The sequence below is a fragment of the Eschscholzia californica genome, unplaced genomic scaffold (genome assembly GCF_041429995.1).
Source record: "Eschscholzia californica isolate CP2 unplaced genomic scaffold, dmEscCali1.0.p SCAF_1, whole genome shotgun sequence".
In the NCBI taxonomy this organism is placed as follows: domain Eukaryota; kingdom Viridiplantae; phylum Streptophyta; class Magnoliopsida; order Ranunculales; family Papaveraceae; genus Eschscholzia; species Eschscholzia californica.
In genome coordinates, this window is record NW_028238198.1 from 46,574,045 (window position 1) to 46,599,615 (window position 25,571).

General features: G+C 35.9%; 2 protein-coding genes across 4 annotated transcripts; one reads left to right on the forward strand and one right to left on the reverse strand.

The window, feature by feature from the left end:
* The first annotated feature begins 1,130 nt into the window (after window positions 1–1,130).
* LOC147567189 (potassium channel KOR2-like) lies at window positions 1,131–7,481 on the forward strand. Of its 2 annotated transcripts, none has more exons than XM_086653802.1 (13): window positions 1,131–1,451; window positions 1,591–1,812; window positions 2,115–2,178; window positions 2,504–2,843; window positions 3,594–3,889; window positions 4,615–4,695; window positions 4,772–4,888; window positions 5,406–5,627; window positions 5,886–6,074; window positions 6,196–6,271; window positions 6,457–6,751; window positions 6,848–6,945; window positions 7,101–7,481. In XM_086653802.1, exons 1-12 carry the CDS (start codon window positions 1,282–1,284, stop codon window positions 6,942–6,944), a joined length of 2,169 nt encoding a protein of 722 aa, XP_086509928.1. In that variant the 5' UTR covers window positions 1,131–1,281; the 3' UTR covers window position 6,945; window positions 7,101–7,481. The 2 variants fall into 2 exon arrangements, with proteins under 2 accessions (XP_086509928.1, XP_086509929.1); XM_086653803.1 differs by having other exon boundaries at window positions 4,790–4,888.
* Window positions 7,482–16,117: 8,636 nt separating this feature from the next.
* On the reverse strand, window positions 16,118–25,323 carry LOC147567190 (protein STICHEL-like). Of its 2 annotated transcripts, XM_086653805.1 has the most exons (9): window positions 24,823–25,263; window positions 20,641–22,911; window positions 20,254–20,473; window positions 19,701–19,947; window positions 19,391–19,593; window positions 17,938–18,078; window positions 17,334–17,817; window positions 16,512–16,590; window positions 16,118–16,427 (listed from the first exon to the last, which is right to left on the reverse strand). In XM_086653805.1, exons 2-9 carry the CDS (start codon window positions 22,663–22,665, stop codon window positions 16,329–16,331), a joined length of 3,498 nt encoding a protein of 1,165 aa, XP_086509931.1. In that variant the 5' UTR covers window positions 22,666–22,911; window positions 24,823–25,263; the 3' UTR covers window positions 16,118–16,328. The 2 variants fall into 2 exon arrangements, with proteins under 2 accessions (XP_086509931.1, XP_086509930.1); XM_086653804.1 differs by having other exon boundaries at window positions 17,334–18,078; window positions 24,823–25,323.
* Window positions 25,324–25,571: the final 248 nt, after the last annotated feature.

The following is a 25,571-nucleotide window of genomic DNA, read 5'->3' on the forward strand; positions in this document are numbered from 1 at the left end:
CAAATATGCGAACAGAAATCTAACGAGGTTCGGCTTAAAGCCTACGTCCTCGGGCGAACAAGAAATCTTTATTGAAGGATAGATGAAGACTACTCACACAACCCGAAAGTTCGTCCCAAGATGGTACCGTATAGAAAATAACCTCCTATAGTAATTCTTTGACGACCGCGAAATTAAACACCGGTCAAAACTATGAACAAAATTTCTCTCTCACTTGCTCTCTCTAGTTCTCTCTAAAGAAGAGTTGTTGTGTTGTTGTTGGTGTGAATTACAAGCACTCATGCCTCCTATATATATATATATATATATAGTATATTAAACCCTATAATAATAGAAAGCTTATCACCGCCCCTAGTGGAAGTCTCCAATTTGGATTCTCACCAACCGACTCCAATTCGGAGTCCAATTTTGCATCCAATTTGGAAATTCAAACTGCCTTTGAATTGGGTTTCCAAAACTGCCTCTAGGGTTTTCCAAACCGCCTCTCACATCCGTAATTTCAAATTGGTCACGGAATTAAGAGGTTTTTTTTTGTTGAGGAGTGGAATTAAGATGTTATGCCCAAGTGTTACATGCATTTTGCTGAAATGTTGTCTTAATATATCCGACTAAAAGAAAAGTTACATTCACTTAGGATTTGACTTAAAAGAGAGTTCCTTAATTCAACTTAGTAACACAAAATGAATATTTGCTTCTAAATATTTGAGATATTTGTAACTGGAATATATGCAGAACGTATATGATTAGAAAGATGTCATATCAGTTTCTGATTAAAAACTCTAAGTAAGACTTATCGAGAATAAAGATGTCATATTTCTTTGATGCACATATTTAGTTTGGTTCATGTACTTGGTATATACACGACAAGTCTCTGTCTCTATTAAAGAGGGCTTAAGAAAGAGTATTACCAAGGTAATGCCAAATTGGCTTAACTAAATTAGATAAAGACACTACTTTGATTCTCTATTAAAAGCTGAGCTACCTATAATAAATATATAAAAGACAAAACTAATAAAACTAACTTAACATGACCTTTAACCACCACCCTATATTTTCATTTTCCTTGCCCCCACCATCATTCATTTCATGTCCCAAACCAACTTATAAATGAGGATTATCATACTCTACACATTAAAAGTCACTTTTTCTCTAACTTAATCTCTCTCTCTCTCTCTCTCTCTCTCTCTCTCTCTCTCTCTCTTAGATCATAAATACATATGTTCCTTAGATAGCTTCTTCATATATAACCAAGAGAAAATTATTGAAGGAGAATTTGGTGAAATGTATGAAATGGATAACAAACATAATGGGTTAGTAGTAGGCAAAAGCAAGAGCTTTTGGGAAAGAAGTAAGAGTGATAGTAGTAGTATTAGTAGTAATAGTAGTAATAATTCTCTTACTAGAATTCCAAATGATTGCTACGAAGGTTTTGTTATAAACCCTAATGGAAGGTATGTATTAGTATAACCCATTATCTACTAATTTACTTTCTTTGTACTTCCTTTTCAACTTTCAAGTGCATATTCAAGTGTTTTCTTTGGAGTGTAAGTGAAGTGTCATTATAATGTTAAATATATTGGATATATGCAGATTGTATAAGTGGTGGGGGAACATAATATTCATATGGTCAATATATTCAACCTTTTTCACACCATTGGAGTTTGGATTTTTCAGAGGATTACCAGACCATTTAAAGAACCTTGATACTGTTCAGATGTTCTTCTTTGCAGATGTCATTATGCAGTTCTTTGTTGCCTATAGAGACCTTCATACATACAATATGGTTTATGACAGAAAAAGCATAGCCTTGAGGTAGTATTTTCCTTTCTTGCATCCAATTATAGTGATATTTTTGAACAATAAAGCTAGATCAACCCCCTTAGACCTTTTCCTTGGCTCTCTCGGATCGTCTGTCTGTTTATTGTCGTACTCATAGTTTTGATATTGAAAAACATGTTTGGATGTTCGGTTGTTCCTATAAATTATGACAATGAAAGTATGATGACCCATGTCACCGGTCACCCATCAAGAATGGAGTTGGTCTAGCACTATTACAATTGTTTGCTACATGAAGTAGACAAATTAATATACAAACTTTGTGTGCTAATTTGCAGTTATGTGAAAGGAAGTTTTGCATTAGATCTACTTGGGTGTTTTCCTTGGGATTTTGTTTACAAGGTAAGGAAATGATTGACTCAATTAAACATATATGTTTCAAGGGTTTATTAGTGAAAGTGAAACTCTAAACCTCCATGAAAAATCTATATCACATATTGATTAACAATGTGGTATATGGTTCATGTGGCGAACCATGTCAGCAAAACCAATATTGTCTCTGCTTCTAACATTCAGACATAAACTGGCGTTACATAGACTATAGTTTTTGGCGTGAGCTTTCACGAACCCACCCTAGCTAACAAAACCCTATAAAGATGAGTATATATAACAACGGTGTAAATTAATTAAAAGGAGATCGATTCTAACACATTTATATATATTATAGGTGACAGGAAGAAATGAAGCAATAAGGTACATGATATGGATAAGACTATATCGAGCAAGAAGAGTAACAAAGTTTTTTCAGAAGATGGAGAAAGATATTAGGATAAATTATATGTTCATTAGAATTGTTAAATTGATAACAGTGGAATTATACTGCACTCACACGGCTGCCTGCATCTTCTACTACTTGGCTACTACCCTGCCACCATCAAGAGAAGGTCATACCTGGATTGGCAGCTTAACTTTAGGGGACTACAAATATATCAATTTTAGAGAAATTGATTTTTGGAGAAGATATATTACCTCTTTATACTTTGCCATTGTCACTATGGCAACAGTTGGTAAGTACATACCATTCCTTTCTTCCAACGATTTGGAGTAATGCTAGGTAAAAAAAAAAACTACGCGGAATCTGGACAAATATCTTATGTAGCTTGAAGCAATTCGCGGTTTAGTATATCAGAATCATTAAAAGCAGGAATTACGGCTAGCCACATCAGAATTTTGTCCCGAGTGTGCATGTTTTTTTTCCCTAGAATTTTTCAAAGCTTTATCATTCTATTTCTACAAAGTGTACTACAATAAACTACTATTACTTGCTTCACAATTGGTATTACTTTTACTATGTTCTAGTGTTATTCTTTTTTCCCTTCTGACGATTGGAAAATTCTTTTTGTTTTTTTGGTGCTTAATGCTTATTGTAGGCATTTTTTCATTAGGGATGTTTTCCCTCGTTAAGAAATGATTAAATTTAGAAGAAATTTAAAACAGAACCTCTGGAGCAATTTTTGTTTTTCGAACAATTATAGAAGAACCCCTAGTTGACTCCCTAGGTGACCGTCTCATAATAAGTCAAGGAGCATTTTAGTCTTTCTTATCCGGAAAAAAAAAACAAAAAAACAAAAAAAAAAAAACTAAAATACCACTTCTCTTATTCGCAACGTAGGCAAGGCGGTTACCCAATAAATTCTTTATCATTTTTGTTTGTTATTTATTATTGTGCTTTACTGTTTTGACCATTTTCTATGTTTTCAATAGTGTGACACCTTTGGAAAATTACCCTGAATTCTCATTGTCAAATTTTAATGCAGGTTATGGTGATATTCATGCAGTGAACCCTAGGGAGATGATATTCATAATGATATATATCTCCTTTGATATGATACTTGGGGCTTATTTGATTGGAAATATGACAGCCCTAATTGTGAAAGGCTCAAACACTGAAAGATTTAGGGATAAAATGAAAGATCTCCTCCAATACATGGACACCAACAAAGTGGGTAAGGATATAAGATCACAGATCAAAACCCATTTGAGGCTCAAATATGACAAAACTTATTCTCAACCTTCCATCCTGGAAGAAATTCCTGTTATCATCCGTTCCAAGGTAACTATTTCTTTCATTCCCCAAAGAGAAATCAGTTTTCAAATTTTACTGTTTCTATAGAAATATAGTCTCAAGACAGTAAAGAAAAAAAGTTGTCTTGGAACACGTAAAAAGATGTCTATCAGTCTCAAATGAGTCAATAACATTTGAGAAGGAAGGACGGACTCACGGAAGGGACATGAAAAAAATCAAGATCATTAAAAAAAGTTACTTTTTATAAAAAAGAGGCGGAGGGAGATATATGAAATATCAATCATATATTTGCAATTTTAAACACAAAAATCGTGTATTTACAATTAGTATAAGCAATATATCATATATTTGTGGATATTGACAGAATGAGGGACAGGAAGACATATTAACCATTTATCGCGATTTCGACTACATGAGAGAGGACATAGTTATTCATCTACTTTTCATGTGACATGCATTTAGAACTATTTACACACAATCAACATATGAACCGTTTTCATTCAGAAGTTTGTTATTTCGCCAACAACCCTTTTTTGGAGTGGTATGAGGTACAATCTTCCACCTTAAAGGTCAAGCGTTCGAGGCACACGCTGAACAATTCAAAAAAAAAATTTGTTATTTCATGCATCTCATTAAGGTGAAAGTGAATTAATTGACCTCTCAAATATTTACTTCATTTCATACCTTCCAGCCTGATTTGAGAATATTCATGTACAATATTCTTCTAAAGTTCATTTTCTTTGTTGGTACAGATCTCTCAGACTCTACATATCGAAACAATTCAACAAGTACCCTTTCTTAAAGGATGTTCAGATGAATTTCTAAGTCAAATAGTAAGTAATAGTATACTTCGTTTTGAAGTTGAAGAGAGTCTTATTTCATACAACATTGTAGATTCTAAACATCTAGTTTGGTAAATTTTTGCAGGCTATGAAGTTGAACGAAGAATTCTTTTTACCTGGAGAAGTTATTCTTGAACAAGGAAGTGTAGTTGATCAAGTTTATATCGTATCTTATGGTCGTCTGGTAACAATTTATACACTACTCTATAACCCATATATCCGAAAAACTGAAGCCTCATGTCACCTAGGTTTTTCCATTGGACTAGCCTAAGCACCAAGCCTACCAAGTCGAATAAGTGACCGTGTTTTCAGTAACTTTTATATAGACAGACACAGGCACAGAGACGTATATATAACCTCATATGCCAATAAATATACTACATGATAATTTATATGACATTTATTTACCAATAGGCCACGATTTCTTTAGTAATTTAAAATAAGTTCTAACCATTCAAAGTTACAAATATAAGAACTAACTTGGGTTCAACCCAACCTTTGCTTGGGCTAACCACTAAAGATCCAGTCCCGATTCACTTGGGTGGATCTGATGATCCCAATTACTTGGGACGGATGAGAAGATCTTCCTAAAAAAATAAACAATGTGGTACTAAGTAGTATGCACATTATCCATCGCGCTCACATCGTTGACAGTTGAAATGGAAAATATTGGAGCTAATCAAGTTAAGTTCTAATTACAGGAAGAAGTGACTATTGGAGAAGATGGGTCAGAAGAAACCATTGCAGCGCTTGATCCTCATTGTGTTTTTGGTGAAGTTGCTGTTTTGTGCAATATTCCTCAGCCATATACAGTTCGAGTATGCGAACTATGCAAACTTCTATGCATCGAAAAACAAGCATTTACAAGCCTCTTAAAGCTTTACTGCACAGATAATCGCCGTATTCTCAATAATATTCTCAATGTATGTACATATTACACTCATTTTCATTTCATCTCTCGCTCTCTCTCTTTATATATATATATATTCTCCTCGCATTAGACAACCAAGCCCAAGTCTAATACGTAGAGTTTTGTGCCTTACAAGGGTTCCACGAGCCCACCCGAAAGGCCTTGACAGTTGACACATACTAAGGTTGAGCACATACATATAGCAGAGGCTCCAAATGCTTTCTCAACCCATATGGGACTATTACAATTTCTATGTCTTCCGTACGCGCAGGGAAAAGATACAGATATTAGAATAAAGCAGATGGAAGCAGACATAACTTATCTAATAGCAAAGCAGGATTCAGAGTTAGCATTAGGAGTAAACTGTGCAGCTTATCTTGGTGACCTGTTTCATTTGAAAGCGTTGATCAATGCTGGAGCTGATCCATGCAAAACTGACTATGATGGCAGAAATCCACTTGTACTTCTTTCTTCTTCGAGTCTTTCTGATTATTCATTTTAATTGAATCTCGTTTATCTGAAAAAAAGTTTACTATGGTTTCACCCTAAAGCTAAATTAGTTTTTATTTAATTTTTTTTAGCATTTGGCTTCCTCAAGAGGGTATGAAGAAATTGTGAGATTTTTGATACAAAGAGGAGCTAATGTCAATTCCATAGGTGAGTGACTAACATGAACCCCTATTTCTTCCACTTTGAAATGTATCTTGGTTTTACCTAGTTGCTAAGTCTTTTCTCTTTATGTTTTTGTGTTCTTCAAGTGAAATCAAATCACTTACTCAACGTTAAGTTCAATTTTCATTTATCTACTAAGTTTTTTCAAACACTTGTTTCTACGAATGCAGATAAATTTGGGAACTCGCCATTGTTAGAAACAATCAAAGTTGGACATGATAAAGTTGCAGCCCTTCTTGTACAAAATGGTGCAAATTTGAATTTAGTAGACCCTGGTAGTTATCTCTGCAAAGTTGTCGCAGACAGTAATATAGACTATTTGAAACGCTTATTAGAGAATGGAATTGACCCAAACTCAAAGAATTACGATCAAAGAACACCACTTCATGTTGCAGCTTCAGAAGGTCTTCACATTGTGGCAAAAACTTTGATCCACTTTGGTGCAGATGTTCTTCTAAAAGATAGGTACAGATTTCATGTTATACTTCCCTCGAAGTATCTTTAAGAAAAGTTTTTTTGATATCAGTACAAGGATAATATTTGGTATGTGATTTTGTGTAGATGGGGGAACACTCCTCTTGACGAAGGATGGAGGTGTGGAAGTAAACCATTACTTCAGATATTGGAGAAAGCTAAAGACAAATGTGTTCCTACATAAGGTAAAACATATATTAAAAAATTTGTAACCGACAATTTAGTTGTATCATTAGCGTTTTGTATATCTTTTTTGTTATAAAACGATGTTTTGTTTTTGGACATTTGAAATATATATACATAACATGTGGTTTTTTCTTTCTATATATCACTTAAACAGGGGAAGATAACAAGAGTTTGATGAACAAAAGAGTTGGTTAATGAAGTACTCCTATCCGAACAAGCATGTGGTAGCCAGCTCCATTTCCAATCAAGATTAAATAGTATTTACAACATCCATAGAAGTGGACTAGTGAGGTACACCGCACATCCAAACAATAGTAGAGTTGGGATAGCCAACTAAAGCTCCAGCCACCCATAACTTGTATTGTCAACCTCTACAAATTGAGTTTATGTTTTCTTTTCAATTTTTTCTCATTGAAATTGGTGAAAATTAAAGAAGCCAAAATGTAGAAAACAGTTCTTCCAAAATGATGTTAAGGTGACAAGAGTAAGTAAATACACATGCTGGTAGAACGTGATTTCAAGGGCAACAAACAAATTTAGAGGATGTGTTCGCCAAATAAAAAATCCAAATCAAAGTGGTGCTAGTGACTTAGAAATTATAAGTATTTACTTGTTTTGTTAAAGTTTGAAAGTATCTATCCACATATTTCTGATCGATCTATATTTTCAAATATTGTAGCTTAATCAAGCGAAAGCATTACATGTACAAGATCCAAATGATAAAAAAAGGTTTTTGTTTGAACACGTATGGTTCGTGTTGAAAAATTGTGAAAAATTCAGGAAGGAACCTCCGCAGAGACAACAATACTTCTCTAATACATTTGACGAATACGAACGAAACACTCTTACACCAAATTTTTCTGGAGTTCAATTCTCAGTAAATCTAGAGGAAACTAATAATGAATCTCCTATAGGAATGCAATCAGATCACTCTAGTCGGCCCGTCAGAAGAAAGAAAGAGAGGATGAGAAAGAGTATGGAAGACTCGAAAAAAGTCTACCTCGATAAAGTGTCTCAGTAAGGAATAGAAATTCTTCATACATATTAGAGCAAGTACAAATGGAAAGTCTGCAAAAACATACAACCCTTGTCGAACAAATTGAGAAGCGTCATCAACTTATGATGTTTCTAGCTAAGAACGAACGTAACAAAATATAGGTGGAACATAATAAAGTAGATTATAATCGTGCACAAGTAGAGAACAACATTATGGAGAAAGACCTAAGTTCTATAATAGACCTAGAGGAACGTGAGCATTTTCGAAAACAAAAACAAGTAATTATGAGAAAAAAATACTGGAGCGGGAGGATCTTCATCAATTTTTACCCAATTAGGAAGTGGGTAAGGAGGTGGTGGATATGGAAGAGAGTATAGGGGTGGTCGATACGGAAGTGGTGAGTATGAAGCTGGTCGATACGGAATTGGTAGACACGGAAGTGGTGGATACGGAGGTGGGTATGGAAGTGTAGACGGAGGTGAATTTAGAAGTGGAGACGGAGGTGGAGAGTTACCGGAGTACTAAATAATTTTAAGGGAGTAGTTACGTTACAATATTTTTGTATTTTGTAGTAATGTATGCATTGTAATATCTCTAATATTATATATTTGTTTTTTAATATAATGGTTTTATATATAATCTATATTAATTATATTTAAATCATCAAGTTTTAGAAGTTATAAAAAATAAAAATAATAAGTTATAAATTTAAAACTATTAAAATAACAAAGATGTCAATACAGAGACTTGAATAGTGTTTTGCGTTTGGAGTGAACTCTATTTAAGGAATAAAAATATAAAGATTATGCCAATACAGAGCTCCAACGTTTTGGAGATACTCTTAAGTGCTTGGAGAAAACAAAAAAAAATGTCAACCTTTTTTTTTGTTTCCACCCAAAACTTTATGCCTCGAAAATTTATTTATTTCCCCAAATCACCCACCATATTTTAAGGTCATTTACCTATGTCGCCATATTTTAAGGTCATTTACCTATGCCGCCCTATTTTAGGGGCACGGTCGTCATCTTCTCAACACTTTCTTCATCTAAATCACCTTCACTGGAAAACTTAGAAAAGAAATTTTTTTATTTTTTTTATCTCTCCTATTTCTAATTGATTCACTCGCTTCTTGTGTTTATCTTCTTCCTCCTCATTTCGGTCCCCTCTCAAACCCTAAGTACAATTTATTTTCTCTCATTTCTCCATTCTTCTTCTTCATCGCAAATTCTATCCATGTATCCCAGTGCCGACCAATTAAATTCAACTAAATTCATTTTTATTTTAAAATGCCTATGTAATATGATGGTGGGTTAATTTGAACCCTTTTGTCTTTGAAACCCATGGTCATGCATTGGTTATGATCATATCCCGCATCCCCAAACTTAAAACAAACATTGTCCTCAATGTTCTAAGCATACACTCACCAAAAGATTAAGAAGCACATCAATTTAAAAAGAATAGTGGAGAGATATTACCATAACCGAAGGAGATAAAGGATGATACTCCCAAGACTCATGTATAAAGAGGTTCCAGGCTAATCTCAAGCACTTTTCTTCATCTTATCATTTAATAACTCATAATCAGATCTTGGTAAATAAATATTTTCTACTTGACAATTTAAAACAGACTTTCTAAGTACTTAAATCTTATTTAATGGATGAATAAACTTGGAACAAACCATGTCTTAGAAGTGGAACAAGTAAGAAATGCTCCTAAAATATCAACAATCATCATGAGAATGAAGCACAAAAAAGACATGACCATATAAAAGTCTACCCCTAACGCGGGTATACACGATTGCATTGAGCTACGGAATTAGCCTTTGATTCTCTTTTTTTCACACAAGAGCACGAGTTATGTCTCGTGGAGGGTTTCCAGAGATGCTACCTACAAACATCAAGGCACATCTTAGTCGGTCTAACGATAATAAAGTAAAAGAGGAAAGATTTGGGGGTCAACCCAAAGAAAGCTATATACAAATGGTAATCGTCTCACAATAATGTAAAAGTTATAAGGTGCAAATGAGATGATAGAAGAAAATAAGTAGTCATCCCCAAGCTTAGTGGTTGCACGGTCCACTAAGCGTAAATGTTAGGGTCAACGACTAAGAAGTCGTCAAAAGGATCGACATATAAGTGAAGAGTCAGGATGTCAGTCAAAGGCAAGAATTCATCCTCAAGCTTAGTGGATAGAACATCTACTAAGTCCCTAGACATGCTAGGGAAGACGTCTGAAATGTCGCAAAAGGGATCAACTACCGAGTCTAAGATCATGTGAAAAGTTAAACTAGACTCTAAGGGTAAGGCAATAGGCTCGGGGACCATGTCAAGGTCTGTGGTTTCCTAAGGTAAATAATCCAACAAGTTATTCAGTATCTCTATAACTACTATGTCATGGACGCACTTAAAGACACCTGGAGCTTGATAATTAGTTATAACACCTTCCATTCTACATAACTCGTCCAAGTAATCATAAGTGCTAAAAGTTGGAAAGTACAACATCGTGTGATCCCCAAACTTTCTGATAGAGCTATCATCCCGAACATCAAAATCTAGTGTAATCCGATCATGATGAGATGACAATGATCGAGGGAGCGAGCAATAAGGGTCATCGGTCAGTTCATGCTCAAATGGTCTATTAGGAGCTTCTTCGAGATTTAACTTAAGACTAGAGTTAGGTGTATTACCCTCACCATCATTCCTAGTCTCCTCTTGAGTCTAGGAGTAGGAAAATCCCTTCCTTGTCGATGATAGGATCTGACCCAATTTTATTACAATTTTAAGTATTTGTTCATTGATATCTGTTTATATCTCGATTGAATCTAGTATGGTACTCCAACTTGGAGACTATCTTTAGAATTTTCCTCTAATGAGAAACATTAGTATAACTAGATAAAGACTCTGGCAGAACACAGATCATGGGACAATATTCGGTCAAATGGTTTAAGCTTGCACAAATAACACAAACCGGGTTAATTTTCTCTGTGGTCATTTCTTCACTACCTTCATATAGATACATAGACTCGACTCTTTGAGTGGAATCAACGAGTCGGGAATTTCCATCACTAAGTGAACCATCTATATATGCTTGTCAATAGTCTCGGAGACTTCTACATGGTCGATCAATCGTAATAGAACTACGGTTATCAACAAATGACAAATTCATACATGAAGGTGTCGTCATCCCAAATGCTTGTCGATTGTCTCGAAGACTCTTACGGGGTTGGTTACCCTCATGCTCATAATCCCTAAGACCATGTTCATCACGAGTCTGACCGACTCTATACATTTGATGGTATTCACCCATGTCATCCGAGGTCGATCAGGTTCGACTCACTTATTCCTAGCACTAGTCGGACCGTTCATATATAAGTTTGTATAGTCCTGATGACTTTTACATGGTCGACTAGTGTTGGGAATTCTTGGAATAAGGTCATCATCATCATATGACAAACTTGCCATGATCTCACTATATTCAAGGATGTTAACACACAATCACAAATTAAGAACTAACATTATAGAACTAAACAATCACACACAAGTAGGAAGGAAGAGATAGAATGTGATATTAGCGAATGCTCCTCTTGTTTCATTTTCTTTTTTCCTTAGCTTCTTGATTCCTTCCTTTTGCTTCACTCCTATGTCTCTTTTTGGTTCTTTTCTTGAAACAATACTAAAAAAAATTGAATTCAATAAACTACAAAAACAAATAAATAAAAACTTCTAAGAAGCAAATGCCAATAAAGTAATGAACAAAACAACAAACGGTATCCAAACTACTAAACCTATCCCTGACAGTGGCGTGAAAACTTGATGCACCCGAAAGGTTACACACACAAGCGGAGGTATCAAGTAGTAACCCGGTAAAGCCGGGGTCGATCCAAGGATAGGAAGGTAAATCGGATATCAAAGGGTCTTGTTCATCGGTCTAGATATCACTAGCTAACTTATACTAAGACGGAAAGGGACAAAGGTAAACAGGGTTTTTTTTATGAATAAGCAATAAAAGAAGAACACAAGTAAAACTAAACTAAATAATCTAAGTAAATGGGTGAGAGAGACTCGGGAGAAGAGTCGGAGGAACAAGAGTCGGGAGACTGATTAGTGACAGAGGTGTCAAAATCCGGGAATCCATAATGATAAACCTACAACTATGTGTGGTCCAATCTAATGTGTCAAAGTATATTCAATGTTCGACTCCTAAGGTAGATGTCTCTAAGCACTACGTATATCCGGGGATCATACTTAACAAACGCCATGGGCGGTTAAACCCGAGTCATCGAAGGTATTGTCTAGTCGCCTACCTATGTGAAGTGCATGACAAGACACATGAAATTATGACTTAGACTACGATCGATATCGAATACTTCGCTTCATCTATTAAATATGTGAGGTGTATGACAAAACACATGAAAATATGATCGAAACGATAATCGAGATAAATGGACATCATTTCATAATCAAAACATTAAATCATGTCAAATATAATCACAAATTCATCACAACTTCATCCCATAATCGACACACTAAAGTTATCTAAACATGGAGTTATTATACATTACAACAAATGAAAGAAGAGATTAATAAGCTAGAGTGTGAGAACTCCCTCATCGATTTGATCGCAAAGATGTGGTAGATGGAAAGATAGACTATGGTGCAACCGATCTCCCTATAGCAGAAATGTGGGTCCTCTTAGCAGTGATATATTAGTTCCCCTAGTATAAATCTTGTTTGCCCCATTTCTATTTCATCTTTTTCTCGAAAATAGTTCAAACTCCCTCTCTCTAAAAATGTTAGCCCAAAACACAATCAAACACAAGTGGTAGCAAGGTCGTGATGGGGTGGGAAACAAATGCCCCAAGGTTTCCGGCTAAGAAAATGGTCGGAAAGCATAGAAAATTTCGGTCTAGAGGAGCATAAGTTCGTCCGGGCAAAAATCCGTCTAGTTTTAAGCATCAATCGAGTCGCGACTGTTGTCCTGTAAACGTCTTATGCCCATCCCGTGCGTCCAACCAAGTCCGAGTTGCTATACCGAGTCGAAGAATGAATCTCGAGTTGCTCCTATTAGTGATGGTCGACCTAGCTTGCCTGGTCTTCCTCTCTCTTTCCTTCTCCTCCACTCAAACCCTAGAAAGCTTAGAACTCTAAAAACCTAGAAACTCTAGCCTCCTTCTCTCTAAACTTAGTTTTTTTTTTTAAAGATAACTTTCTCTTTCTCAAATCAGACTTAGTCCTCTCTCTCCAAGACTTGTTTGGACTACTAAAACCCTAGCCATCTAGACTAAGTGCACTTAGACTATTTTAACTTGGACCTAAAGGAGGTGCCCATAAAGTCTCTCTTTGTCCTTCTTCTTTGGCCTTTAGGGCTTCGCTTTGGGCTTTCATTTAGAAACCAAAGGAGTGCTTTCGTCATTTTCTACAAATCTAATTTCAAGACTAGACATTGGTTTCTTTCTTTCGTAACTTCCTCGTCCGAACTCCAAATCGACTTCCGTTTTCGTCGTCGGACTCGCTATTAACTCCACTTGTCATGTGATTCCTTTGATATCTTTTTCACCCGTTCGGACGCATGAGATGAAAGTGACAATTTTCTCATTTTATTCTGACTTACGTGTCTCGATTCAAATACAATACCTCACAAGAAAAGCACATAAACTATTATAAATAACACCCGAAACAGACTAATTAGTTTATGTAAGGCGCTTCAAATGTGACATTTTCATGTCACATCAGTGTGTTAAGACAATTTATAGGAAAGTCCAAAATCAAAAGCTTCGAGAGCTTAATTCAACAGATGCAAAAGAAATTAGCAACTTGGAGATATAAATTGTTTTCTCAAGCAGGAAGAGCAGGATTAATCAGATCTTCTCTCTGTGCTGCCCCAAAGTCCCAAATGCTTTGTTTTGATATTCCTAGGAAGATCATAAAAAACATGACATCCCTGCAAAGGGACTTTTGGTGTGAAAAAAAGAAATCCAAAGGACTGTGCTTGAAGTCCTGGTCTGTATCTGTACTCACAAAAAAAAAGATCTCTAGGTGGATTGGATTTTAGAAATCTAAAGATAGATAACATTGCTCTCATGTCCAAAAAAATATGGTGGCTTAAGACATGTACAGAATCTCTAGCCTCCAAATTTGTTTCTTCCAAGTATTATCCCAACAGAGAACTCACACAAGCTAAATTACAAGGCTCCTCTTGGTGGTGGATAAGCCTGCTTAAGCTTCTCCCTTCATTTGAAAAGGAAACAATTTGGGAAGTTGAGGAAGGTAAGGCCATCATCATTTGGCAAGACAGTTGGATCCCAGATACAGATCCTTTTAATGTTTCTATTTCCAGGATTGCCATTCAGACGGTTGATCAATTCATATATACCAATCATATAACTGTAAAACATGAAAGGAATCTTCAAATGCTTGGTGATCTATTTTCAGAGGATATAGTTAGAAAAATCAACACCATCCCCTTAAATTCCAACTGTGTGGACCAAATCCGTCGGAATCCTTCCAGGTCAAAAGAGTATCTAGTGAAATCCATGTATAATATTCTCACCAGGCATCATCAACCGTGACAACCGACTTGTCTAAGTTATTGAAACTTAAATGTACTCGGGGAATTCAACTCTTTATCTGCAAATTATCTAACAAGTTACTTCCAACCGCTGAAGTGCTCTCTAGGTTTATATCCCTAGATTCAAGTCGATGTGGATTATGCAACAGTCATCATGAACGTTGGAAACACACAGTCTTTGAGTGTCCATTTACAAGAGTTGTATGCTTTGCGCTACCCTTATCTCTTCGAATTGATGCTCTTAAAAAAGAAACCTTCATTGATTGTATAAAGGATTTGATGTATCTGGACGAGGAGTTCGAAAACTCAATAATTTACATCATATCTGTTTGGTGGATAATTTGGAAAATCAAATGTTAAGTGTTGTTTCAGAATCAGAAGCCATTTGTTCCTGATTGTCTGGCTAGAATCTATAATCTAGCGTCATCTCAACTCAAGCCTATAGGATCCTCCAGACAACTGGACACTTCTTCCACTATTATTAAGGAATGGACCCCCTCCCCCAATAACCACGATCAAATGCAATTTTGATGTTTCATTCACAAAATAGATGCAGCAATTGGAATTGTCTTTCATGATTCTCATGCTAACTGTATTTTAGGAAAATCCTCCATTATTCACTGCAGAACAGTAGACGAAGGGGAAGCTTTGGCGGCTCTTAATGCTCTATCAATGGCCAAATAATTGAACTTTGAATCTTCCATACTAGAAGGAGACTCTACCAATATAATCAAGGGGGACATTAAGACGGCTCAATGAACCAACACAAGTACAATTAGCTTAATCAGATCTCTTAGATCTTCCTTTGTATCCTTCTCTTGTATATTTGTAAATAGACTTGCTAACAACAAAGCGGATATACTTGCAAAGCAAACTAGAAACTCGAACTCCTTTCAAGATTGGCATTCTTCTGGGCAATCTTGTTGATAGACTATTGATTGTATTTCATCTTTTGTGATAATGGAACAGTTCACTTGAAAAAAAGTGTATTTCATTCTTCTGGGCAATCTTGTTGATAGACTATTGATTATAAGACTCTTTCTATAAAGGGTTGTTGATAGACTATTGATTATAAGACTCTTTCTATAAAGGGCCACACGGTCATCTAACTAGGGCAGTTGTTTATTTAATTGATCTGTACTTTTTTACGTAATTGTGAAGGTCACGCCGACACTATATCATGTACAATCTAAGGTTGGTGGGCGACAGATCCAAAATAAAAAATATATCAAATTTAATAAGCACCAAACTTGATAAAAATAGATAATAAATGTACTTTTTAGTCTGCTTTTTCTCATGCAATTACACAAATGAATCACTAATGTATTAATTATTTAGTAAAAGTGTAGATACGTGCAAGAACATATTTGTTTTTTATGTAACACAAACTAAATTATATGAAATGAAACAGTAAATGACGTAAAAATATTTACGTTTTGCTGTATGCAATAAGATAACAATATCATGCAAAAATGAACATTGCGAGGCAAAAAATAATTTGTTGGTTATTATTAGACGTACGTTGCTATATAGGCCCATTTTTCGGCCGTTAGACCAAATATTTCTATAACATGTGTAAATGAAAGAAATAAAGAGCGGGTAGTATCTCGCCTTAATAACTTTACCTTCATTTATCTCAAAAAAAAAAAAAAAAACTTCCTTCATATTTTATCAATGAAGATGACCAAAATCAAGAACAGTGAGATCAGATAGCATAAACTTTTTCTTTTCTTGTTTCCATGAAGAAATGCTAAGTTATAAAATTAAATGAAAAAATAAAATAGAAGTGGTAGATCCGAAACTCCCATAGTATAATCCTTATTTTACCGTTCTTTCCGTCTTCTTCGCCTTCAAGCATGCTCCAAACAATAAGAACTGCCTATTCTTGTTTGATCGAATCGGTGTTCCTTGTTTAACCTGATTTAGATACACAGATGGTTCAGTCAGGGTTCTTAAACTGAAGTTTTGTAAAGGAGAGTTTATATACTTCAGATAGATTACCTTCGTCTTGTTGTAAGGTTTAGTCGTTTTCCAACAAAGAAGTCCGTTGCAACCAGGAGCCGGCCCTGATTCATATCCCCTATGGAGGATGCACCAAGCAAGATTAGAAATGTATAGTAAGGTGCAAAATATAAGTGGCGTATATGCGTGTGGCTACAGAACCTCACAAACTAAAACCTAGACTTTTTCATACAGTTATCCAATATGGACATCGGTACCGCTATTGGTATCTGAGATGTATAAGTTTCTATTCACATTTTTTGGCGTATATGCGTGTTGTTTTATATTATAAAGTTGGACATGGGCTTAGTGTATTACAGAGATGTATAAGTTTCTATTCACATCTTTTGCTCGTAAGTGATAACTGAAAGATGGTGCATTTCTTGTCAGAGAGGAAGGTAAAGAAGTTCTAACTTATTTGATCAGACTGGAGTTGTTTCTTAAGCTAACTTAGGACTTCAATTATAGTTAGGAATCTTAGACCTAGATTATTAGGTTCAAGTTTATTCATAAGTTCCGTGACATGTAATTTTTATGAATGTAGCAAGTCACTCAAAATGGGTTGTGGCAGCCCCAAAATGGCCTGCCATGGCGGCCCGCAAATGGAATGTTCCCACGATCAATGAAACAATGAAAGGAGAGAGAACTTGGGGCTTATACACGGGGCTTCAGTCATTTCAGCAACCAAGTAATTTTAGCAGGCCAGCACGGCCTGGGATGGACACAGACCCGCCACACCACGTAAACAAGGCCGTGCCATACAGGCGAGTTATATGGAAGAAAAAAGCAGTAGTGAATTAATGTCAAAGTGAAAAAACTCACGTGTTCTCTTTGCTGAAATTGCCAGCAAAGCTGCTATCGTGCAACAAGCTTGGAGACATGGGATAGTGCTCAACTCTTTTACCAATCTGGTCCCGAGGTCTCCTGTCGTCGTTAATCTTCAAAGATTTAAGTTCATGGTTAAGCTCATTCTCCCACTTCTGTGAAGACAACTCCATCGAAATTATGGAAGCCATCTGATTTGGTCGATAAACACCATCCTGAGGAAGAACTTGATTCCTCTCCGCTCTCAGCTTACTCAACGATCCAGGGGTTCCCTTCTCTGCAGCTTGTAACCATGCACTCTCTAACCTCTGTTCATCAATAATGGCTTGTATTCTTTGAAGCGGAATCTCGTCATTTTCCTCTTCAGTATCAAATATTCCAGAATTCTTTTCTGTCAACATTATTGGTCTCTCAGACGCAACGTCATAACAATCATCCGGACCGAGGGAATCCTGGTTTGGATCCAAATGTGCATGAGTACCTATAGAATGATTAGAATGACCTTTTAGTTCCCTTCCCGTCGTCTCAGTTCTTTCCATCTGCAACCGAGATGAACTAACTAAGGAATCAACCATGCTTATTCTGTCTATGGGTGCCTCACCATGTAGCGTCATCACTCCCATTCTGACCTCCACATTTTGTCTCATGACGACTTCAAATGAATTTGTGATACTACGCAGAAACATCTCTGCTCTGGATTTCACATCACTGTCCTTGAATGCTATGAAGGCAGTCAGAACACCTACAATGTTGTTCGAGTAATCAAGTTAACCAAGAATCTGAAGAAGAGATCAAATAAAATTAGGGGGTAAAAATCGTAAACCAACAGGGGAAAAAGAAAATAAGATACAATTCATGAAGAATTGGGCTACTTAAACTACAATAATTATGGACTACATGAATCTAGCAAAGGTTTGAAGTGTTCTGTAAAAACAATATATATTTGGTAAGTTCATGGGAAAGTTAAAGAGAATCAGGCCCAATACTAAATAATAATGAGGAAAAAACCTAGTAGGTAAAAATACAATTTTACCCTCCAAAATGAAATTTTCCGCCCAAATCAGCGTTCTGAACATTTCTGAACAATTCTTGGTTTGCTCTCGACAATTTTGTAAATTTCTGAACAAATCTTAGTTTGTCTCAACAATTTGTAAATTTTTGAACAAATTCGTTTTTGCTTAGACATTGTTTTGCCAAAATATTTCGCATTTTTTTCTTTTGCATTTTACATAGACAAACAAACACAAACATTTTGGCTACAACATTTTTCGATTTGTCTTGTGAAAAAATAAATGGTTTTCGCATTTTCTGTTTTGCTTTCGACATAAATATAAAGACTAAAGCATTTTTTATTTGTCCTTTACAAAAATTAAAATGTTATGCATATTATCCTTTGTATTTAACAAATCCGTTAACGAACAAATAATATTTTGACTAATACATTATATATGTTGTTAAGAACATAATTATATATGACGCCAACATTTTATAATAAGTCGGGACATTATTATAGATATTGTCAACATTTTATAACAACACAATGATATATGTTGTCAACATATAAGGGTAAAAATGGAATTATGAAAAAAATATGTTGCCTTGTTAACAACATAATTACATATGTTGTGAACATTTTGAAAAATGTTAAAAAAATGGGTTTTTTGACATTATTATTTTTGAGTGGGTTTTTTTCTTATTAGGGTCTAGATTTTTGGGTTTTTCACTCATTTTTTCATAATTATAAGGCTCTTTAGGCTTATTTTGTAACTCCTTTACTCTTGGATCAATCATTATTATACTATACACAAAGAAACTAACCTAAGTAGCTTCTGCAGACTTAATACACAAGAAGTACATTACATAAAAAGTTTCACATTATACCCAATAAACTAAAGTGATTGAATATCCAAGAAGTATTTGAGTATCAGATACGAAAATCTGCATCTCACACAAAAATATTAAAAAGGAGTATGCTACTTGACGAAAAATAAAGCAGTAAAAAAGGCTAAATGAGAGAAAGCAACTACTTGCGGTCACAGGTTAATATGGTTTACCTTCAATTTCAGAGATTGAGACAAGCTTTGCGTGTGCTTGCAACAACTGCTGCAATGTCTTAGAATGGCATCTATCAATACACATCTCCCATATATCATCCAACTTCTCTGGATTTACATACCTAGAGATCCTTTTCCCAGCAATAGTATCCTGGCAAGTGGCAGCTGATGTACCTCCTTCCACTAATTGGTCTGCGGAGGACCTGACAGCGAAATTAGAGTATCAACCATCAATAATGAATCACTCAGGAAGCTGGAATCCTCATCAAGAGTTCTAGGAATCAAAGCTATGGGTGATGATTTCCTCTACCTCAATGGAGAACCGGACTTCTTGTGGGCAGAAAAATCCCTCGAAGAACTAGATGGTGCATCCTCTGTTGTCTTAGAGCTCTGCCTCCTACTACTGCTTGATTGAGTAGAATTAGAAGGAAAGGACCCAAGTTGCAGTAGAGCTGCAGTGAACCATGTTGATCGCTCACTTGAAACCCTTAGCTGTCTTTCTGCTTCAGAGAGAAGCTTCAGAGCTTGCTTCAGTCTTTCTAGCTCTGCTTCAGTTACTGGAAATCCACAACCCAGCCACAAAAAACTTTTCAAAAATACGCATATAAATTCTATAGGTAAGAACATAGTTTATATCCATCAACCTATGACCATAAGGTTTTAGATGTGCTGCAGTATGTGAAATACAGTATTGTAGTATTAGATCTGTGGCTGAACTAACATAGTATTTATGCAATAATGAAATGCTAGTATCATGACAGACCGATTAAATAGTGGAACTGGGAAGAGTCGATCCTATTATACTACTACTACCATAGGTTAAACATTCTTTTGCTATTAAGATAAGATAAATTTGTACTTACAACTTCGCCCAGCGAAATATGAACTTTTGCATTTTGAATTGACCATTTGGTATGTTCCAGCAATAATATCCATAATGAGGCCTGCTAATTGTGACGTCAATGCCACGGGATCAACCCCAGAATCCATCAACTCTCTGGTTCTTTTCACAGTCTCGGCAGTGTTTGATGACATAGCTAACTCCAAAAGGTCAAGTAATTTCTCATCTGAAACAACCCCCACCTATGGAAACAAGTTCAAAACCAAGTGGGTCAAATTTCAATTTAAGCGCATTTAATCCAACACTTGGACTCAAGCCTATCAATATGATGAGCAAAAAAGGAGCTGTGTAGCATAACTTAACAACAAAGTGAAGACTATCACGAGGATGAGCGTGGAAAGAAACTTACTAGTTCATTTACTAAAGATGTAGTGATCCTCTTTCCGAGCATACTCAACTGATCTAACATTGTTTCTGCATCCAGAAGTGACCCTTCTGCATTCAAAGCAATCAGATCAAGGGCATCTAACTCAACATCCAAGTTTTCACTTGCACAAATCTTCTTCAACCTCATAACAGTATCGGAATCCTTAATTTTGTTGAATAGATATTTCTGACAACGAGATAATACAGTTTCAGGGAGATTGTCGATATCAGTTGTTACAAATACGATGACAACACGTAGTAGCGGCTCCTCAAGGAACTTCACGAAAGATGACCATATTTTGGAAGGTAACAAGTGACAATCTTTGATGACAAATACATGGTAACGTGAAAAAAATGACATGGGTGCTGTAGACATGTTTTTCAACAGGTATCTCACTTTATCTATTCCTTTATCGTTTGTAGCATCCACTTCTCTCAGGTCTATGGTCTTACCAGAGTAAAAATCAATGCACTCCCTACAGTAACCACATGGCTTGGTATCTTCTGTAGCCACACAATTCAAAGCAGCAGCGAATATCCTTGCCATCGATGTTTTACCCGTTCCTCTAGAGCCTTGGAAAAGATAAGCAGGAGCAATTCTTCCCCTTGAAATGGCATTAGTAAGAGAATGAACTATAATATTCTGCCCAACTAGTTCGTCAAAGAACCTTGGCCTGTATTTTTGACTCAAACTCCTATTAGAATCCGGTCTACCTTCTTCAGCTACTCCTGTCACAGGCACTAACTCTAAGCCTTCTTGGCTTCGGCAGCTGGACCATCTTCTCCCATCCAACCGGCTCAAAGCCTCCAAGCTGAGCTCCCCAAAGTTTGGTGATAGCTCATCACTTTGCCCACTATCCATAGATGAACTTCCTCTGCCATCACTACTATTTGCCAACAATGGCATACCTTGTGAAGATTTCGCAACAAGTATTCGCTTGTTTGACCCCGATGATCGACGTCTCTTATAAGATGTTTGACTTCCACATAAGATGCTACTACCCTTTCTTCTTAATGTATCAGAGAATGAAGGAGAGTAAACCCCTTCAGACCCCCTACGCTTTGGAGTCCTTTTTGACCAGTAGCAAGGAATACCGCAACCTTGACTTGGCAAATCCAAACCATCTATGTCATCTCCATCAAAGGAAGTTGTATTTCCATCCCAAGACCCGACGGTACTGGGATTTCGTTTCTGAATTCTGTACTTATTGTAAGAAATGGTAGATGCAGGGGTGTAAGAATAAGAAGAGTCTGCCCTACGGATACTTCTCAAAAGCTTGGATGTATAGGGCCAGTTTTCACCCCTAGTAGGCATTGGTGATATTGATCTTGATGTAAACCCATTTTTTGGTGTTACGTTATTTGTCGAAACCCGTGAATCCTCCGAATAGGAGTATTCCGTACCGCATGAGAGTGGGACCGTGGTAACTGCGCCTAATGAGATGGATGGAAGATCCAGCGGGTTGGCATTCATAGACTTTCTAACACTGCTATGTTTTGAGGTAGCATAACCCTTCTTTAGCTTCTTAACTGTTCTTCCAAATGGTATCTCTATGTTTGCCTCCCTCACCCTGAAGATCGACATAGGATCATCAAGATAGGTTTCACTTTTACAGTCTTCCTTTATGGGATTGTCCAAGCTATCTCTGATGCTCCCCTCTACAGATCCAATTTCACTATATTTTTCTCCGTCTAATTTTACATGGTCATTTGATTTTCCAGATTTTTGCCTCCAATTATACAGGAATACCTTTTTCCGGGTCTTTTCACTTCGTAACGGCAAAGACTCGTGCTCAGAGTACCCCAAAGTATTATCTGCTTCAATAGAGTTTGATGTGGTTCCATTTCCCTGGTTCCAACTAGAAGCTGCAGGTGCTGATCTTGAATTCAAAGGTGACCTCAATGAACAACTAGTGTCAGGGTCACGTAGAATCCGAGCAGCCTTTCGAAGACCAGTAAGTTCCTTCTTCCAGCGAATGTCATTTGGATCAGCCAGGGTAACTGACATTTTTTTCTTGCATGTACACAGTAAAAAAATTCCATGCAAATGTAGTAAGACTACTTAGAGATTCCTAACTTGACCACCATATCATCACTTAAAATATTTCATACCCTTGAATGAATACACCGAAGGGGATGTTTTGAGCAATCTAACAATCTCTTGCTTTTTACCCACAAAAGTTATTAATATATAACTGCATAAATATGCAAGCCTCAGCTGACGATACAAATATCAAATCTTGGAAATTATCTCCTGCAATATCACCACGTAACAAAAATGTGATGATCAAGTAAATCAATGAGCAATCAAACAGCAACAAACAATATAAGAGTGACTAGAGGAACAAGATTTTGGCTACTCACGAGGATATTTAAATAAGAAAGAAATCAATGTAAGAATGAAAACTTGAAATAAACAGATCTTCTACAATGGGACTTGTGTATCAACATCCAGAATATCAAGCTATAAGCAAGCTGGTTTTATGATTAAACCGTAGTCCACACCAAATTAGTTATTTTGGCATACTCACAACACGCTAACACTTCCGAATTTGGAGTCATCACATAGTCATAACTATAAGATGCTATTATCCATTAACTAATTTGGAATGAACATCAAAATTACCTCTAATATTGTAATAGGTTGGAAAGGGCATTTACATGGTCCGCATGTTACAGATATCCACTCATCGTAGCATAACCGTATAGGTATGACACTTAAGAAATTATGAGCATCGGATCTTTGTCAAGCCATAATTATTCCTTGCACAAGCTACTACTTAATAAAGTTCTTTTTTTTTTTTGAGAAATCGACTACGATCTACGTTAGTTGTTACAAGACATTGATACATCGAGACGATGTGATAAGCACGATAATTGCCGAAATACTATTGGGCCTAAAGCCCGGCGAAGTAAATGGCCTAAAGCCCGGCGAAGTAAATGGCCTAAAGCCTACATAAACTACTTAATTTATACCCAAGTTCAATATTCCTGGATTTGCACTTCCAGGAGGTCAAACCTGGGACCTCTGCATTCCAGAGTATATGCACTGACCAACTGGGCTACCAGTGGTTGGCTACTAAAGTTCGATTTTTGTGGGACTATTGTTAGTACTTCAATTAAATCAGCATTAAGACAGAAAGGATAATCCAAAACAAAAGAGCGGGGCTTGTGATTGAGAAAACAGTCATACAAAGGGTAAAGACAATAAAAGCAGAACTCTACATGATAACAGTGTAACAATGAGTACAAAAAGCAGGTTCTAGAGGCATAATATCATAAACAAGATGCTCGTGAATGAATCACATGTAATATTGATAATATGACTCGGTCACATTTATAGGGCCCCGATATTGCACCAAATTATTACATTACACTGAGTCTCACCCTTGAAACAACTGTCGGTGAGTTGATCATACATAACGCCATTGCAAATAATTATGATTATAGCTAATATCTACTGTTTCTTGTTGATACTATTGTTATCATGTCCAGAAGATGAATCACTAGCACTAACTAGTTTAATAAAAAGAGAAGATAAGGGGAGGGTGGGCTCTAATGATTGAGAAAACAGCCATACAAATAGAAAAAAACAGGAGTTTTTACAGTAGATGCTCACTAGTGAGTACAAAAAGCAGGTAATCGAGGGCTAAATAAATCGTACGAGTATTTAATTCCATATAGAAAAAAATAACAATGTTTAAATCCGAGTTATCTATCTTAGCTGAACTAAATTCAAAAGGAGAAAATCAAGGGCATAAATTCATAATATAATCAGCAACATGTAACATCAAGTCATCAACAAAGAAAGAAGATCTGTTTCTTCAGAAATGGATCAGTACAACTATTTCTATTGAAGTTCTTAGACCTTTTTCTTTGAATGAGGTATCAAATAATTTAGTCAAGTTCAGAAAGTTCATTAACAAGATACTAACATTCATTTACACTAAAAAACATGATATGGGTTGATCAGAAATTAGACATTCAAATGCAAATTAACAAGATATGAAGACAAAAAAATTAAAAGACTTGTTCTTGAATAGATCTTTTATTACATAAATGAATCAATATCTAAATCAATAACAACATAGGAAAAAAGATCTGAAATTTCAGATCATCATCATCAGATAGAGAGAGAGAGAGAGAGAGGGAGAGAAAGGGTTACCTGCAAAATATTGTTGGGTTTTGAGCTGAAAGAGAGAGAGAGAGAGATGAAAGAAAGTAAGAAAGAATTCAAAGTATTGAGGAGAAAGGAAGTAAAGTGAACTTTGAGTTGGGTAAATCCACACCACAGGTAAAAGAGAAGAGGAAGAGAAGTAGAGAGAGAGAGAGAGAGAATGTTGAGATCTATGAAAGACTAAATTACTAAAATTTAGAAGGGAGAATATGACTGTTGGAAAAACAAAAATCTAGGGTTTGTGTAGATCATGATGATAAATAAAATCAAAAAACTCCCTCCAAATGTGCCGAGATTCCCTTTTATGTCTTCAAGTCCAGTAGCTGTCTTCGGATTTTCCTTTCTTTTTCATTGTCTTAGCTATTCTCACGGAGGTTGATATCCGCACCCTTCATTTCTTATGTGGGCACAACCAAATATTTCTTTCCTAAAAATTCACAAGCAAAAAGATTAAAAATAAGGCTCTCAATCACCAAGGATCCGTGAGGACTGAGGAGTGTATAGGGTGATTGTCATAAATGTTAAATAGACGGTGGGGTAACCTGGGGTTCATGTTTTCATTTTCTTTTTTCTGTTTTTTTTTTTTTCTTTTTTCTGTTACATATCAACATTATTCACCTATCGGATTGAGATAATATTTTCTAAAAATGACTGAGACGATGAAATTTTTTCTTCGATTGTGCTTTTTTGTCCAATTGAAACCTTTATTTTACTTACAAAGTGATGTAATGTGAAAA